General features: G+C 33.3%; 3 protein-coding genes across 5 annotated transcripts in view; 2 read left to right on the top strand and 1 right to left on the bottom strand.

The window, feature by feature from the left end:
• LOC123540543 (repetitive organellar protein-like) overlaps positions 1-18,424 on the bottom strand; it is a 326,476-nt gene that overhangs the window by 167,836 nt on the left and 140,216 nt on the right. The window lies entirely within an intron of this gene.
• LOC128549711 (centrosomal protein of 290 kDa-like) lies at positions 1,402-8,268 on the top strand. Of its 2 annotated transcripts, none has more exons than XM_053527103.1 (5): positions 1,402-2,302; positions 5,171-5,336; positions 5,809-5,971; positions 6,368-6,676; positions 7,296-8,268. In XM_053527103.1, the coding sequence occupies exons 1-4, from the start codon at positions 2,150-2,152 to the stop codon at positions 6,426-6,428; spliced, it is 543 nt and encodes a 180-aa protein (XP_053383078.1). In that variant the 5' UTR covers positions 1,402-2,149; the 3' UTR covers positions 6,429-6,676; positions 7,296-8,268. The 2 variants fall into 2 exon arrangements, with proteins under 2 accessions (XP_053383078.1, XP_053383077.1); XM_053527102.1 differs by having other exon boundaries at positions 7,296-8,266.
• Positions 16,061-18,312, top strand: LOC128549710 (uncharacterized). Its single transcript, XM_053527100.1, has 2 exons — positions 16,061-16,397; positions 16,760-18,312. Exon 2 carries the CDS (start codon positions 16,915-16,917, stop codon positions 17,794-17,796), a length of 882 nt encoding a protein of 293 aa, XP_053383075.1. The 5' UTR covers positions 16,061-16,397; positions 16,760-16,914; the 3' UTR covers positions 17,797-18,312.

The raw sequence follows: 18,424 nt of genomic DNA, 5'->3' as shown, positions 1-18,424 counted from the left end.
AATCATTCTCCTGTACAGTTCCTCACCTGATGTAAAGCATAATATACCATACTGCAACTCATTGGAATCATTCTCCTGTACAGTTCCTTACCTGATGTAAAGTATATACTACATTGCAAGTCATTGGGTTTACTCCCCCATGCTATTCCTCACCTTGATGTCAAGTACATATTGTATGGCAATTCTTTACTAGGCTAACTCTTTTGTACTGTTCCTCATCTGATGTCAAGTACATAGTACATGACATCTCATTGGGCTTACTCTCCTTTACAGTTCCTCATGTGACGTAATTTACACAGTACCTGGCAACTCACTGGGCTAACTCTCCTGTTCAGTTCCTTACCTGACATAAAGTACACAGTACACGGCAACTCACTAGGCTAACTCTCCTGTACAGTTCCTCACCTGATGTGAAGTACTAAATACTGTTTAAAGTCTGTTCGTTTACTTATCTGTGTATAGTTGTTCCGCACCTGATGTAATGTACCTAGTACTTGACAACTCCTTGGGTTTACTCTCCTGTAAAGTTCCTAACTTGATGTAGAGTATACAGAACACAGCGACCTATTGGATTTACTCTATAATAACCTAACAAAGTACTAACATTATTCACTAAGTTTCCATCCAGCAAGTGACTGGGTTTGGGAAATACTTGTCACAGAAACAGTTCAAGAGGAACTACTTTTAGTTTTGTTGTTATAAGCATGCAAAACTAAGACCTATAAACAAACTATATTATAGTGGTATTCTTAACAACAGAATACAAACTGATTAAACTGCTGGATTTAGACGAAAGTTAGTAGTAGGCTACTAACTTTCCTATGATCTTTTGTCCAAAGTAAAGTGGGCATATTGTGAACACATAGACTGTGCAAAAATACATTTAGACTGTGCAAAAATACATTTAGACAAAACTGAGTTGATTAAAAGCATAAGTGTTGGCACCAACAAACTATTTCAGTGAAAATACTTTCTGAAACATGCTTCTAACAATAAATTTTAACACATACACACTGAAGGCTTAATCTACTTGCTTCCTTGATGAATCTTTTGGGGTTATTCATTGTAATTTACAGTAATATTTTCAATGAAAAATTAGGCTATTCATATTGAAATAGGTTAGGATGCCTTCATGCATATAATATGGATATTGTATTAGCCGCATGTGTGTGGTTATTGATATAATACCATCATTATCATACAAGTATTATAAAAGATCTTATTTGATAACAAATTTTGGTTTACAATGGTTAAGATGCTTTAGAACAATATATATGTCACACAAGCAATATGAAGATATTGACAATGTGACAACAATAAGATTAAATGACCCTGCATTATTGATAAATTTAAATTCAAATCCTCTAGAAGCATGAAAAATTTCAGGAGAACAATCTTTTCTGTGGCAATGATCAGATTCAGGGAACAGAGAAAAAATAAAAATGACGTTAGCTGTTGGGCTTAATTTTGGTAGAATATTTCACAAAAGTGTTTCCAGATCACTAATGTTATCAAAATTAAATAAACAGATTTTGAAAAGGCATTAATTGATTCAAACTGTGATAGTAATAATTTCAGGAAAAAAATGTATCAATGGAAATAAAATTTGACAAAACTGTGTAAAAAAATGTTAGAAAATGTAAAAACTAGCTGCTGTACCATAACTAAACAGATATAATGCTAAAGAAACTGCTGCTTCAGGAACTGCAGCTGACAAATGAACTTAAGTTATATAATTAGGAAATCATGTAATTAGACAGTAAACAAAAACTAACTCAAGAAACTTCAAATCTACAAACATTATTAAAACACAGTGAAACCAACAATGGATGATGCAGCAAGAGAAGTGTTAAAGGTCCAATACTAAGGAAAGTGAACATTTTAATTTCTTTTAAAAAGCACAGAAACTATTTCATTTTATTGGAAAATGAAAGTTGGTATGTAGAAATTCGAAATAAATCGCAGTATATGTACAATTATTTTTCTATGAAGTATGAAGAAAGTTAAAAAGACCTGGGGGGTCATTCTGTCGATTCATTGAAATTTCAACATAATACACATACATTTCTTTGAGTTCCAAAGACCATCTGTAAATTTTGACCTGCCAATCTTCATTATTTAGTGTCTTGCAGAAGTCTATGCACTGGCTATGAAAAAAATTGCCAACTCACTTTCCCTTAGTAATGGACCTTTAAGGAAATGGAAACCAGAGATAAAGAAAAACCTAAATTTGGATGAAGACATTTTGGATACTTTGGAGGCAAGGAATACTCTAAGTGGTGAAAATGTTGCAAAAATAAAGGTACTCTTGATTTAAATACTGAGTTAAACCTGCCCAAAACAGCCACCTGTATTAAGCAGCCAGTTAGCTTAATTCCCAAACTGACATTTTTGTTCTAATGTCAACTTGTCTTCAGCAGTCATCATCAGATTGTGCCATTCCCTTGACTGGCTGCTGAATACATGGTTCATACACATTCTTTCAGACAAAATTCCCTGACATTTCCCTGACTTTTCCCTGACATGAAAGCATTTTTCCCTGACTTTTTGGTTCGGTACGATACAAACCAAGTCACCTAGTATGACTTTTGTTATCTTAAAATGTGCACATTTAGTGATTCAATTTTAAATGAAAAATAGAATGTTGGCCTCCACCACCCCTACAGCCAACCCTTACCTCCTTTTTTGACAAACATTTACATTGTTTAATATTTTGTTTGTTTATTCCAAATCAACTGGATATGGAGCTGGTGATTATACAAAACACATTGGCAAGCAAAATGACATGAATTATCATGCATTAAAAGTAATCAAATACACTGTTTCAAACAAACAAATGTTTTTATGTTATGACCGATAGACAATAAAGCAATTACTTTTGGAAACCTGAACATATTAGCCAAATCGAACTGTTTTTCTGAACATAGCTTTACTAAATTACATTAAAATGGAATTGTCATTAAATCTAGTCTGCCTGCTCATTGTTAGTGGTTAGTAGTCACACCTGAAAGGTTAAAAAGCTGAACTGCATGCACCAAGCACTAGCCACATGCACAAGGCACCAGTATCACAAAAACATCCTTCTTCAAATATTGAAACTGTGTAAAATAAAGACCATATGTTTGTGTTATTGGAGCCTTGTATGTATATATATTGTCCGTAAGTATTGACCTGGCACTCATTAATCTTCGCCAATATTTTCGGGCGTTTTCGTTATTTCACGTGATATTCGTGTCCTGAAAATATCTAGATCTATCAAAATAATCAATTTAGAGAACCAGTGGCACAGTGGTGTAGTGGTAAGCTCTCCGACTTGAAAACACGTTACCATGGGTTCGAATTCTTTTCTAACCATTTTTTAAAATATAATTCCTTGTGTTTGTATTTGTATCTATGATTATATATTTTTTTATGACACATTGCATTTTGTATCGCTAACAACAGTTCTTTGAATTGTCCGTGCTTGTCCGGTCCTGAAGATTTTAAACGACATTTTGTAGAACGGTTTTATGTATGTAGAAGAATGGTAATCGATAGTAGAGTATTTCGTTGATAAAACATGACAAGTGTGACAAGTTTCCGTCTTTTACACATAAAATCATAAAAAAATAATTTGGTCAGTCAGAGGACTTGAACACTCAACCCTGAGATTAGTGGCAAAACGCTTTGTCCGCAGGAGAGAAGGGGATCGAATCATTAGATATAGCCATCACCAGATTTGCTCAGGAGGTAAGGGGTGCAAATCCCTTTCAGTTTCTTCTACATGGAATTTGAAAAATATGTAGAATATAGATATATGCATATAATTTAAAATTATGCTTTAATTGTTGTAAGTGTAATAGCTTTCATGAAAAAGGAAATATTTGAAGAAACTGTCTTAACCTTTACAAATTGTTGCCTAACCAGATCAGGAAATTCCCTGACATTTTCCCGACATTTTCCAAATTTCAAAATTTCCCTGACATTTTGTAAAATTCCCTGACAATTCCCTGACCTTGAAAAAAAATTTTTTTCCCTGACTTTTCCCTGACGCGTATGAACCCTGGAATACAGGTATGACTGTGTTTCACAGTGCAAGAAATACAAGTCATATCATAAACCATTCTGTTTGTTTGTTTGTTTGTTTTGGGTTTAACGCCGTTTTTCAACAGTATTTCAGTCATGTAACGGTGGGCAGTTAACCTAACCAGTGTTCCTGGATTCTGTACCAGTACAAACCTGTTCTCCGCAAGTAACTGCCAACTTCCCAACATGAATCAGGACTAATGATTTCAGACACAATGTCGTTTATCAAATAGTCACGGAGAACATGCGCCCTTCCGAGGATCGAACTCACGACCCCGCGATCCGTAGACCAACGCTCTTACCTACTGAGCTAAGCGGGCGGGTCATAAACCATTCTGTAGTACCCAAAAAAAAAATGGTAATAGAAACTATTTAAATTTTACAAAATATCTTAAGGACTTTTAAATTTATTGTCTAAAATGACTTTATTAGGATATTTTGCTTAGTAATTTTCAATTCTGACAGATTTTTTATGGACTGTTATAAAACTTTCTGGATAACTTAATTAACATCAAAGAAAAAAAAAGCTTTTTCTTGGGCCAGACAGTAAAGGTAGCTTATAATCAATTAATTTTCTGATGTGATATAATTAGAGGGACAGTCATACAAATCATGTTAGATTGTCAAAATTTTTGGAACATGAAGAAATCTGTGAAGCATAAAAAAATCATATCAGTAGTATGTATACAGTATTGTATGAAAATGAAATGAAGTACAGAAAAATTCATGCTATGTCACATCTTTTTTTTCTCCTGTTGAGAGCTACCCACTTCATTTTAAACTCTACACAACAACAACAATAATAATAATAATAATAATAATAATAATATTAATAGTAAAGGTTTTATCAACATCCACTGAAACATCTTATTTTAACTTTTCATTCACAGTTATTCTTCAATGCTCAAATAAATTTGGAAAAATCATACCCCTTTCATCAGCTTAGCTTCTAATAGTATGTTTCAAGACCACAGGATGTACACCACATTGCATGGAACTATTGAACAGAAATTTAAAGATAATACATCTAAAATGTTAAGTCTTTACTTTCAGCATAATGAATCAACAAATGATAACAAGTAGCAACAAAAATCTTCTATTTCAGACTGAGAGGACACACTCTGAAAAGATCTCCAAGTTATTATTTATATTACAAAGAAAGGGACCAGATGCATTTCAAGATTTTATTGATGCAATCAATCCTGCATACAAATTTCTTGCTGATAAATTAATGGAAAGGTATCATGAAGAAGTCAAGAAACTAGACAGAGGTAAGAATAATAAGAAGAAAGTTTTTAATGTATGGTTGGCTTATATTTGTGTTTGTTTGTTCTGTTCGGTTTTAAGTCACGTCAACACAAGACCATATGTCAATTTCCAGCTTTTAATGGTGGAGGCTGATTTAACATATCTGTTCCAGCATGAATTTAGGGACAGACAGGCACCAACCTTATACAAGCCAGCTTGACATCTTCCTTACCTCATGACCGCAGCAGGGCAGGAACTGATACATATGTTAAATGATTCAGTCAACAAACTGAACCACTTGGACAAGTGTTGGATTAAGGTGTTCACAATGAACTATAGACAGTGATATTGGAATTATGGATAAAATTTAATAGCTATAACAAAATTCAACATTACCTCCATACAATGATGTTATAAAAGTTTACTTTTAAACACAGATTCAAAACCATCTGTCATATTTGAAACTGAAATTTTTGTATTCTTTTTTTTCTCAAGAATTTCTAGCAGACTCTGGCAACAGTTCTGAAGGATCCCCGGAGCCAACTGAAAATGCTAAATCTGATATTTCTAATGCTGCTAAAGAACCAGTTTCTCCAAGCAGGAAGAACCCACCCAGCTTGCCACATGTAGAACAAAATCATACTCATACAATAAACAGGTAAATTCATAAATTAGAAAATACTCTAATCTTGAATTTCATTCTACACTGAAAAACATACTTTGTGTGGGAAAAAACCAACAAACATATCTATAACTTCCTACAACTTGTTTACTTTCTTGCATGAAGGCTCTGTAAAGTTTTGAATCTATCTTTTATGCTTTGCACTGTAGCAGAATCTAACTCAACCAGAATCCATCATTTTAAGAATGTATTACTTTAAATGTTTTACCAAAAGACTTGATCTTTATACCATTTCAACAGAACTAGAAGCCACTATGCAAGAAATTATGTGCCTGTAATTTTAAAGGAGTAAATCCTACAAAAAAGGTACTAAATCTATATGCCATATAACCATTTTGTCTATATACAAACAACCTTTACTTTTTATTACAGGAGCAACAGAAATGAATTGATGCATGTTCAACTTCCTCCTGAAAGCCATTCTTTAAGATGACAATCAAACCATTCATTAGACTTTGCAATCCATCCAACCAACCACTTTTTACACAATTCAAGAAGATCCAGCCATTCCATAGACTTTGCAACTCATCAGAGTTTGAATGGAATGTATACAAAGCTTAAAATGCATCTATTCCACATGAATGAACGTGAGCAATAATTCAGCAGTCCTGTGCCTGTCACCTTTGATATGGTTGAAGATCTGCTGGACAAATTACTAAAACTGGAGCAAAACTGTTCTAAGTAAGAGCAATGTCATTTAGATGTGTTGCTTTTAGCAATTATTACAGTTGACACTTGCATCTCAAAGTCTATGTGACCCAAGTATTTTACTACATGACTGAATGCTTTATACCTGGATAACTAATAAGCTTAAAAATTATACTGTCTTTTTCACTTAATGTGTTGTGGTAGCCTTATAATATATGTACATGTGCAATCACAGTACAATGTCATACATTTTATGAGTTTACAGCAATATAGGGAGAATCTGTTTATAGTTTTTATTTAATTTTTCATTTGTATTATTTTAACTGTGTTGCTTTAATATCATGTCATCTTTAGTTTAGAAATCTAAGTACAGTTATGACTTCTTGAAAAGAAAACTTTATAAAATTAATTACTATTGTCAAGTAGACAGGTTTAATATTAATTGATATTCACAGAACAACACAAGAATTTGGAACTCCATAAATATTAACATGCATTATCTGACACAAAATGTAGTTCTGTCAATTTGCTGAATTAAATGAGCAACAAAAATAATGAAACCTGAAGTAAATACTAGAAAATACAATTTCAGATAACGATTTATTCTTTACGATTGTGAAAAAAATGATCTTGAACATGTCTGTGTTTTCAGGGCAATAGAAGCAACTAACAAGGACTCTTTACTTACAAGCATCATTAACCTCAAAATATTGAAGGGGGAGCTACATAACAATTTGAACAAGAAAGAGGAGCAAGTACAGAAATATGCTAGTAAAATTTTGAAGCTTGAAACCAAATGAAAAAATAATGAAATGACACTTCATCAACAGCAGAAGACTGTAGAATCTCTAAGACTGGAAAACCAGCATTTAAATGAAGAAAATGAAAAGCTCAAGGAAAGCCTTTGCCAAACCGAACAAAGTAAACAGACTGAGGGTGAGGCTGATCTTAAAGACAAAAGTCTAAGGCACATGAGTAGGCAGAATGAAGAACTGAGAAAAAAAGTTGCCAAATATGAAAAAGAGCTTGAAATAATGAGTCAAAAGTTCAGTGTTTTATATAAACAAACCCAAGATCAAACAAGTCAATCAAATGCGATGTCAAACGATGATCCTGTATTAGCAGCATTCCTAGAAAACGGAAAGAGAAAGGAAGTAGCCGCTAAGACAATAGTTTCAGAAGCAAATGATGCTGCCAAGCCACGACCTTCAACCTTACAGGAATGTAGGGAAATGTGTGCAGGAACTACTTCTAGATATAACATGCAACAAATGAAAAACAAAATTCTGTTTGCTGAGGCAAAGCGAACTGAAAGTAAGAATCAGAAAGATTCAGACTACCAAGAAAGAATTATATGTGATGGTGCAATGGCTCAGCAAAAAGATGATGACTTTCATGACAAAAGAAGACAACCATATGGAACAACAAACTCTTATGAAACAATGGCAAAATTAACTGCGAGTAAGCTTAGTGTTACACATTCCAATGTACTGAAACAGAAGTCACCTCTTCAAGTCAGAAAGCCATTGACTTACAAGGGTTTGAAAAAAAATCCAAGGTGGGGGAAAAAAACACTCCGGTGAAATCAACGAATAATGACTAGCTTAATATTGTGTTGGAATCGTAAATACTTAAATAACTATTATTCCAATGAATACATAGTAAATTTAACAGTTATCTGAAAATAAAACAAGAGCACCGCCTTGCGGGTGCTGACGCTCATCTGATTTTTTTTAGTGTAATAGAAATATTGTCCTACCCATGATTTTCTAAGTCTAAAAAGGGCCATCATTCTTGCAAAAAGCAGGATAGAGTTATGTTTCTTGATGTACAGTGTCCACTTATGATGGTGAAAAAATGTTGCAAGTTTTAAAGCAATAGCTTTGATAGTTTATGAGAAAAGTTGACAAACATAATACTCAACCAAGAAAATGATTTTCTAAGTCCAAAAGGGGCAATAATTATTGCAAAAAGCAGGATGGAGTTATGTTGCTTGCTGTACAGGGTCAGCTTATGATGGTGAACAAGTGTTGCAAGTTTCAAAGCAATAGCTTTGATAGTTTCAGAGAAAAAGTTGACCTAAACATAAAACTTAACCAAGAAATCTGATATTTTCTAAGTCCAAAAGTGGCCATAAATCTTGCAAAAAGCAGGACGGAGTTATGTTTCTTGCTGTACAGGGTCAACTTATGATGGTGAACAAGTGTTGCAAGTTTTAAAGCAATAGCTTTGATAGTTTAGGATAAAAGCTGACCTAAACATAAAACTTAACCAAGAAAACTGATTTTCTAAGTCCAAAAGGGGCAATAAATCTTGCAAAAAGCAAGATGGAGTTATGTTTCTTGATGTACAGGGTCAGCTTATGATGGTGAACAAGTATTCCAAGTTTCAAAGCAATAGCTTTGATAGTTTAGGAGAAAAGCTGACCTAAACATAAAACTTAACCAGGCAACGCCGACGCCGACGCCGACAACCGCTCAAGTGATGACAATAACTCATCATTTTTTTTCAAAAAATCAGATGAGCTAAAAAGGTTAAAGAGCAGTTTTTTTACAGATGCAAATTGCAGGTTATGAAAAGCCAACTGTTAATCTAATACGTTGTTTTCTCAAAGCATTTCTTTCAAGAAGGGAATATACTCAGGTAATACATTACTAAATGAAAAAAACAACAACACTTTTTGCTTCATCGAACTGTTGAATCATTTTCTTAAATCTGAGAAAAACCATACAAGTCTACCAGTGTGACCAGAATGAAAGAATATTGACAAAACTACTCACTCCTATTCTGTAAGCTTGGAATGGCACCTATTAAGGATCAATACCACTTTCAGGCAAGCTAAATGACTTTTAAATATCAGGGATAGTTTTTCGTGAAGAAAAAGGTATGGTTCCAAGCACTTAACATGCAGACACAAATTAAGGGCCATAACTATAGTAAAAATCACTGAACCATAACATTCTAACATTATGTGCAATTAGGCTTGGTACTGATCACTCTGCCTTGGAAATTTTGATAGCCAGTCTAGCTCCTTGTGTTTGCCTTCATTTTCAATTATAGTTCGTCATTTTGTTGAATAGTTTATCTTATCAAGTGATTTTAAGATTTATGAGATTGTTAAGGTTTAGAAGTAGATCATCAAAACACAGAAATATTTGGTAAACAAAAAACATCTGTACCAACAATCTGTATGTCCATTATGAGTACGGTACAACTACTTGAAATATTCTCAAAACCTTTCCCCCTTTAGAAATGAATGCAGTATGTAAAAAAAACATTTGCTGAAAACTATGTTTGACCCAGTAATGTGAAATTTCAGCACTGGGACATTATTGCTAATGCCTCAGCAGTTCTTCGAATATGATGAGTTTTTAAAGGCGCTGAACTCACAGTCCAAAAGTGTGGTCCTTTTATCCAGTCCTTTACCAGAATTCAATGTAGACAATGATTATTGTTTTATACAGTAATATACACATTTTACATGCTGTTCAATTTTAATGTCTTTCTCTGATTTGGTGCTGTTTGATTTTTTTTTCAAAATATGGGGCTAACTGTTAAACTTTCAAGGTATGCAGTATAGAAAGGTTTACACAGACCCCAAAGAGTACCTGATACTTAAACCTGCAGTCCATGTTACTAATTCGAACGGAAGTGTGAACAAGTGTACAGTATTAAACAACAGTTTAAGAACAAATTGTTTTATTGGCACTGTACCATTCCAAAACTGCATGAATTAACTTTAAAGATTTAAATATTGTCTGTAGTCATGTCTTCAATATAGTTATTCTGCAGTAACTATTAATTTTCAGGAAAATCTGCAAGTTTTTCCTTGTTTCATACTAAGTATATAATAGTATCTTAATACTTGTGTATGTTTAAAGGCCAGCTATGTATTTAAAGTCCTCCTTTTTTTCCAAAAGAAGAATGTAGGTTGGTGAGATAATTGTAACTGATAAGTTTATCTCTAGAAGCGATGTTAAAACCTCTTTTGAATAAAATTAGTTGATTAACAAGCACCCTTTGATCTTTACTGGCAGATAAGATATTTGGGTTTACCAAAAACTAAACATTGATCAATGGACAGGTAATTAACTATTAAATGTATATATATATATCTCAAGGTAGCCTTGACCATGTGACATTTATGACTTAATAACTTAAAATAACATCCAATCATAACTGCATAGATACTACTGGCAAAAAATATCATAAAAGTAACTTGAAGATCTCTCGAGTCTGCTTCCTGGATAAACCAGTACAGGTGTCACATGAGAAGAAGTGGTTGTGACCCCACTGGGGTTGAGCCCACAACTTGGGAGTAGAATGGCTGACACCATGAACCAGTAGATCAATGCTCCATAGAAACAGAATGATAAATTATTGTAGTGTCCTTTCAAAGTTACCTTGGGTGAGGTTGTCAGGTTTGTTTTATAACCATTCCCACTTACCTTTGAAAACCATTGGAAATGTAATACAGAGTTATATATGTTAAAAGTCATTTCTCGCCAAAACCAAAACTTCTATTGCAAATGAAACAGGACTGCTTCCAAAACTCCAACAGCGGAACATCCTGGAGGTACAACTGGATGTATTATTATATTGTGTTTGAATAAAGTTAAGACTAAGCCTGGCTGTGATGACCGAATCACAGCCCTAAAATCAGGTGGAAAAATTAAAACCTACTAAACATGCAGCTAAAGATTAAAGGAAGGTGTATATTGCCACTGAACAAAAGTGCTATTAGATTAACAGAAGATTAATTTTCTTGACCGGGTTTATAGAACAATAAGATTTAAGATTTGATATAACATTATTCACACGGTATAACAGTTGAAAACATTAAATCATATTTCATATAAATGCAAAAATAGGAATAAGTGAACATCAACAGATTGTCAGGTATGAAGTGGCAGCTTTCAGCTATGAGTTTGTTTCACTTGGATTTTCTAATCTGATAAAAGGAAATTTAACTTAAGCAAAGGTTAATTTCATGAATGATCTCATTTTTCCCCTCTCATTTTTTTTAAAAGGCTGATTATGGTTTACATTAAAATGTCAATATATCAATAGATACTTAATACTGTTAAAAAGCTTTTTTAATCTAAGTTTTCAGTGAGACTGTGTGAATTTACAAAGTTAATGTGTGAGGTTAAGGTAAACATTATGTCATTGTATGCAGTAGACACAGCTCCAATTTAAATTGTTAAAGACAATGAGAATGTCTTCTTTGTGAAATGTGATGGACACTGGACTTAAAAATTTTATATAATCATAATTAAGGTTTATGGATTCAACACAAGTTAAAGGATTGCAATTCACCAATTACAGACCACATGGCACACTAGTTATGTAGGCTACAATAGAAACAGTCAAAGGAAGTCTAATATATTGTTGTCTAATCTGGAACACAGGACTGCCTTTCAAGTATGGAGATTATTTTGGTTTACCCAAATGCATAAAACAATTATCTGAAACTGAACTTTTGACTCATAATTAGTAATGATTATAAATATTTAAGAAAAATTATTAATCATCAGTAGCCTTGACTGAGAAATTTTGAAAGAAACTAGATCTTGCATGATGCACATGCGTGTGTGACTGGTACCGACAGACAACAAGACTTCATTCAAGATTATATCTCTCAAAATCTGTAACAGATCTACTGGTGTATTTCTCAATAACAAAAACCCTAGAAGATCTTTTTTCATCTCTTAAGACAATAAGCTTACGATCTCAACAAGATTTCAAACAGCAAGGTCAGCATCTATACAATTAATGAATGACAAGTAACAAAACAATTAGCCCACCAGGAAATGTATATCTCTTGTCTTTTGTTCATCATTTATGTCTTTTATCTTTTTTTTTTTATTCAATTTGGCACAATTATGGAACCTACTCTAGTCGAACAAGACAAAAGCAAAGTGATGACTTCAGAATAATCTGCCATTAGGTGGATGACACAATTATAGACTATGATAAATACTGACAAAATAAAGTTTTTGTTTGTCAGTCTTTTTTCCAGCACAGTTGGATTTTTATTTGTACTAGCTGTAAATCATATTTATTGTAATCATTTAATAAAACTGTGGCTGAATGAACTTACATAGAAAAGTGTCAATGCAATACAGGTAAGTTTCTGGTAAAAACTAATGCAGTAAAGTTTTCTTTTAAAAAATGTAATAGTTTTAAGAGGAACCACACATTTTGTTGAATTATAATTACGATTAACCATATTGTTTCGGTGTAGATGTCATTTTAACTGCTTTTGTCTGAATGATTCAATACAGTATTGCAAAATTTTATGGAAGCCCCAAAAGGAGATTTGTTTCTAACAGGACCGAGACTACTGTTTTAAATTATTTTAAGACATATGTAAATAAATTTTAAGATAAAATAAACATTGCACAGACAGACAAAGGAGTTTATACTTATTACAATGGTTACTATCAGACATAATAATGTTCCTTACCAAGCTACTGTGGAGCATTTACAAATAAATGTGAAGTATATAGGGCTGTAATGAGTGAGTGTAAATCTTAGCAAGTGTTTAATCATTCTTAAAGAAGTAGGAAAAAAAAAGTTACATTATAAGAAAAGACAAGGGAAAATTTGGGGAAATTTTGTGCTGCAGTAATATGTTTTAATTTTTTGTCTTTAAAAGAGTTGAAGAAAGCAAAGGTTTCCAACAGTTACAACAGTGCATAAGGGAATACCTGAAGTTGAAGACCAATATTCACCATGGATAAGAGACAGAAATCCACTCTACGCAGTCAGCACATCAGAATTGCAGATGAACTGATCTTAGATGGGGATTTCTATGCTGCTCTACGAAGGGATAAAATCTTCACTAATGGAATGCTTGATTTAATTAAGGTAAATTTTAATGTCATCTTGCATAGAAAATCATACATATCACATTTATTTATAAATAATTTTCTGTGACTTGCATTTGATACAAGTGTTGTTTTCAAAAAGACAGCTTGGAATTTAAGAGACTATGAAAACGTGATAATAACTTAGCCTAAGGTTATCTATTTACTATTTTGCGATATTCTGGGGGTCATGATTTGAACAAATTGTGTAGAGGTCCACTAGGCAATGCTACACATGAAATATCTGAGCGCTAGGCCTTCTGTTTTCTTTTTTCAGAAATTTTTTGAAGATTTTCCTATGTAAAATCAAGTGTACTCTGGGGCGGGATCAATTTTGACCCTGGGGTCATGATTTGAACAACTTTAGTAGAGGTCCTCTAGGCAATGCTACATGTCAAATATCTAAGCTCTAGGGCTTCTGGTTTTTGAGAAGAAGATTTTTTAAGATTTTCCTATGTAAAATCAAATGACCCCTAGGGCGGGGTCAATTTTGACCTCGGGGTCATGATTTGAACTTGGTCGAGGTCCACTAGGCAATGCTTCACACCAAATATCTAAGCTTTAGCCTTCTAGTTTTTGAGAAGATTTTTAAAGTTTTTCCTTTCTGTTGCCATGGCAACCAGAGTTCTGCATGGAATTCAATTCTTTGAACAATTTTTAAAGAAGACCATCCAAGGAACATCCCTGTGAAGTTTCATCAAAACTGGCCTGTTGGTTTAGGAGTAGATGTTGTTTAAAAGAAAGTGTTGTCGGATGTCGGGACGGTGAGCAATCACAATAGCTAACCCTGAGCACTTTGTGCTCTGGTGAGCTAAAAACACCAGGAGGAGCCCCTGGGGTCCACCGTGACAAGCTAGAAAGTCACTATATGACCTATAATTGTGGCCTAAACCAAAAAAAAAAAAGAAGAAAAGTATTGAAAATAAACCTCTAAAACTTAAATCATTCACATTTGTTCAAAATGAAGTCTTTGCAAAATACTTTGTGAACAGCTTCGAGTATCAATTTATATGTATAATTTTGCTCTGTAAATTCAAAGTATTTTTCAAAAGATCATCTCAGATATGTTTCAAGTGAGGATCAAAACCATCATTCTGCAGAAATGTGTTTGTGCCAATTTCTTAAACATCCTTCTTCTTCTCAATGACAGGTATACTTTTACATTTCACTCTCCATAAATATGTTCAGACTTTTTACCCAAACTGTGAACAGGTACTGTAAAATCATTTAATTTTGTGGGCATGAAATTTCGTGGTTTTGTTCAAAACGGCAATTTCGTGGGGATATGAATTCGTGGATTTCAACTTTTGAACATAAAATGAATTTAACTTTTCATTGGGATTAAATTTTGTGGATTTACTCAACCACGAAATCCACGAAAATAAGTTCCCCAAGAATATTAATGATTTCTCAGTAACTTACAGATAAGCTCAAAGAGACAACTGCAAGTGCTTAAACAAGTGCTCTACACAATCGTTTCTATTTTCTTAAGTGTTAAGATATCCATCACAGTTCTTTTCGTCAGTGGAACACTTTCCCTCAGATTTTTAAAAGTTTTATTTAACAAACTTGCAGACTGCAAGTTCATAACTGTGTAAGGTAATATTCATCCTATTGGTAGCACAATAACCCATGTTTTTCTTCAATCTATTCAGTGGCTGTTTAACAAACAAAAATAAATAACTTCAGGCTGAGAGAACAGATAATGATAAGATTGTCAAGCTACTCTATATACTGACAAGAAGAGGACCTACTGCTTTCCAGAAATTTGTGGAAGCCATCAGACCAGACTTCAGCTTTGTGTCTTGAGATGCTTGAAGCAGAATATGCTATTGAACTCGGTGGGGAGACTGCCAACTCAGGCAAGCTATGTAAATTCCTATGCACAAAACCTTAGTCCTACTAATGAAACTGACAATTTCTGTTTTGGGAGAGGACTGTTCTCCTTGATGATTTCAAAGTAGACATTGTGTCTGAAATCATTCATGCTCAAGCTCTGATTCATGTGGAAATGTTAGCATATGGCTGTACTGGTACACTTGTTATGTTAACTTCTGGCTATTATATAACTGAAATACTGTTGAAAAACTGTAACAAAAACAAACAAAAAACTGTCTACCGATTTATTAAAATCCTGATCCTTGCATGTTACACAATAATGCGAAATATCATTAATACCTATGAGGTGTTATTTTGATTTACAAAGACTCTTAAACAAATCAAATTTAGAAATTGACATAAAATCACAAAAGTCATTTCTATTATGTGTCCAAAATTCATGACCCAACAAATTAGCCCTTTCATATTTTCACGGTATTATTTTTTTTATAACTAAACATTACTTTGAATACGTACCTAGCCATAAAAGACATTTCTCCAATAAGTCTTTCAGTCTTTAATATCTCTCTTTCTCTCTCTCTCTCTCTATCTATCTATCTCCCCTTAACCAAGTGAAGTATCTATCTATCTATCTATCTAATCTCCCTCCCCTTAACCAAGTGAAGTATTTATAAACAAAATTAATGCAATGATTTAAATGCAGGCTCGAGCTCAGAGATGTCAAGTCAAGAAATATCAAGGCACAATTCCAAAGAGTCTATAAACAAAGAGGAAACAGAGATTATTAACCTATGCAAAAACTGCAGTCACCAAGTAGAAGCGGACAAACAGCCATTTCGGAAGGAAAAATCTACATCTGGAACGTCAGATTTTATGCAAAGAATGATGCAAGAATTCTTCACATGTTGGTATACAAAACTCCAATCTCACATGACTAACTGGAACTTGAGAGAGCTGTCATTTAAGAGTCCTGTGCCAATAACATATGACATGGTGGACCAGCTGATAGACGAGTTAACTGGTACAGTGGAAGGATGTTACGAGTAAAACAATAATTATATTTCAGAGAAATTTTTCTAGAGTAACAAACTTTAACCCAGGCTTGTCAGTGTTCCAAAATTTTCATTCTGCCTAAATTTGTTCAAAATTAAAGATGAATTTTGCAAACAGTTACTGCCAATAATTATGACATTTTTAACAAATACTGTTGATTAAAGTCTCAGAGTATCTGTCCCATCTAAAAAATAAGAATACATTAAGACTAACATCAAAGGTACAGAAAATATACATAATTTATAATCTCTTTAACAAATTGAATGAACTTTTGTAGAAAATAAATTTTAAAAGCAGCTTTTTAATTTGCTGGCCAAAGATTGCATTTAAAAATTATTATTTACATTTCCAGGGCTTTGGGGAAAAGGGACAACTTAAAAACTCATGTGATCCATCTTAAAGAATCAAGGAAGAAAATGAAGAAAGGAAGACCAAAGGAACAAGTATGCTGATAATATAATTAAGCTTGAGAATAGATGCAGAGACCTCAGTGAAGAGACTGAAGCTATGAAGAGACACAATCAAAAAGTACATGCTGAAATGATGAGTCTGGAGGAAGCAATGGAAGTTAAACTAAAGGAAAAGGACACAGAAATTGACAATTTAAGAAAACAGTTAACTGATGCACTAAAAAGACAAGAGGAAGATAATCAAAAGCTTGCAGAGGCTAAAACTCACATAAGGCAACTACAACGTGCAGGGTATGGAAGTAAAAGGTCAAGATCTAAAGATGATTACCTTGACAGAGGACATGTCAGTAACTACACACAAAGAAATAAGAAACATAATATGCACACAGAATCAACTGCACTGACATCAAGACAGGTGAAAGAGGTACAGCACATCAATGACAAAGAAACTGAAGAATTCACGACTGTAGAAGAACCAGATGGTTTAAAGCTGAGAAGAACGGAGTCATTTGTAGAAACATGGTACAAGACCAGCCTATCTCCAGTAGAAAAGGCTTATGGAGAACAATCACAAAGAGCAGATAAAGAAAACAATAATGATTTTGTAGGAAAGAAGAGTCTCAGTACAAAGAACAAGGAAAAATTTGATAATTCTAAACCTCAACAGTCATTAATGATCAGTAACAGTTCTAAAAAGTCAACCCAGAATTCAGAGCCTACTGATCTAACTCAGTCTAAACGGTCACATTCAAGAAAGAATTCCATCAACAGGAGACCAAGAAGGAAAATTGCAGGTGGAAATCAACAAATATGGTATGGAACTTATGCAAACAACCAACAAACTGCTCCAAGGAATTTAAGGCATGCATCTAATGAATCACCAAGAATTTTAGACACTTTGGTTATCAACTGTGTAAGTAATAATCAATCCACACAGAATGAAAGCCCAAGAGGTCCGAAAGCAATTAGACACCAATAAAGACTTTTCTTAGCTCCCGTTACCTTCTGTGACTAGAAAATTTCCAGTTCACACTTCTGTTATATTTATACTTTATTTTATATTTTGTTTTTCTTGTTGTTCTTGATCATGTTACTATTTTGTTCATAAGTTTAAACATTAAAAATGGCTGGCTCCTGTTATGTTTTGTGAATAGAAACTTTCTAGTTCACCATTTGTTATATTTATATTTGACTTTGTTTTTTCTTGTTGATTTTTTATCATGTTGCTACTTCAAACAACTCTTTCTTTTAAATATAATGTAAGTGTTGTAATTGTGTTTTTCCTAATTACTTAATTGCATGTTTAAGTTACTTATTTTCAAAAGTCAATTCCTGTATGCATCTCCATTTTTATTTCTTAAAGTAACTTTTTAACTGGTTACTTGTATTCAAACTGGTACATAGTACAAAAGAAACTGTCAATCAATGTCTAATTATTCTAATCGGCAAATTCAAAATGTTGTCTTACAAAGATAGACAAGATACTTGTACAGTATAGATTTAAGAATCACAAAGGATACAAATTGTCTTACTGATATCAAAACAGATTTATTAATGGTTATTGGCAAGACATCAGATAAAACTTTCCCTCCCCTGTACTGTCTTCT

Source organism: Mercenaria mercenaria, chromosome 16 (assembly GCF_021730395.1).
Source record: "Mercenaria mercenaria strain notata chromosome 16, MADL_Memer_1, whole genome shotgun sequence".
NCBI lineage: Eukaryota > Metazoa > Mollusca > Bivalvia > Venerida > Veneridae > Mercenaria > Mercenaria mercenaria.
The sequence above is the reverse complement of the archived record's forward strand: the minus strand, read 5'-3'. Positions and strand labels throughout refer to the sequence as shown.

Excerpts from the sequence above, each read along its gene's own strand:
- LOC128549710 (XM_053527100.1), top strand. The coding sequence starts at position 16,915 with ATGAAGAGACACAATCAAAAAGTACATGCTGAAATGATGAGTCTGGAG.
- LOC128549711 (XM_053527102.1), top strand. The coding sequence starts at position 7,456 with ATGACACTTCATCAACAGCAGAAGACTGTAGAATCTCTAAGACTGGAA.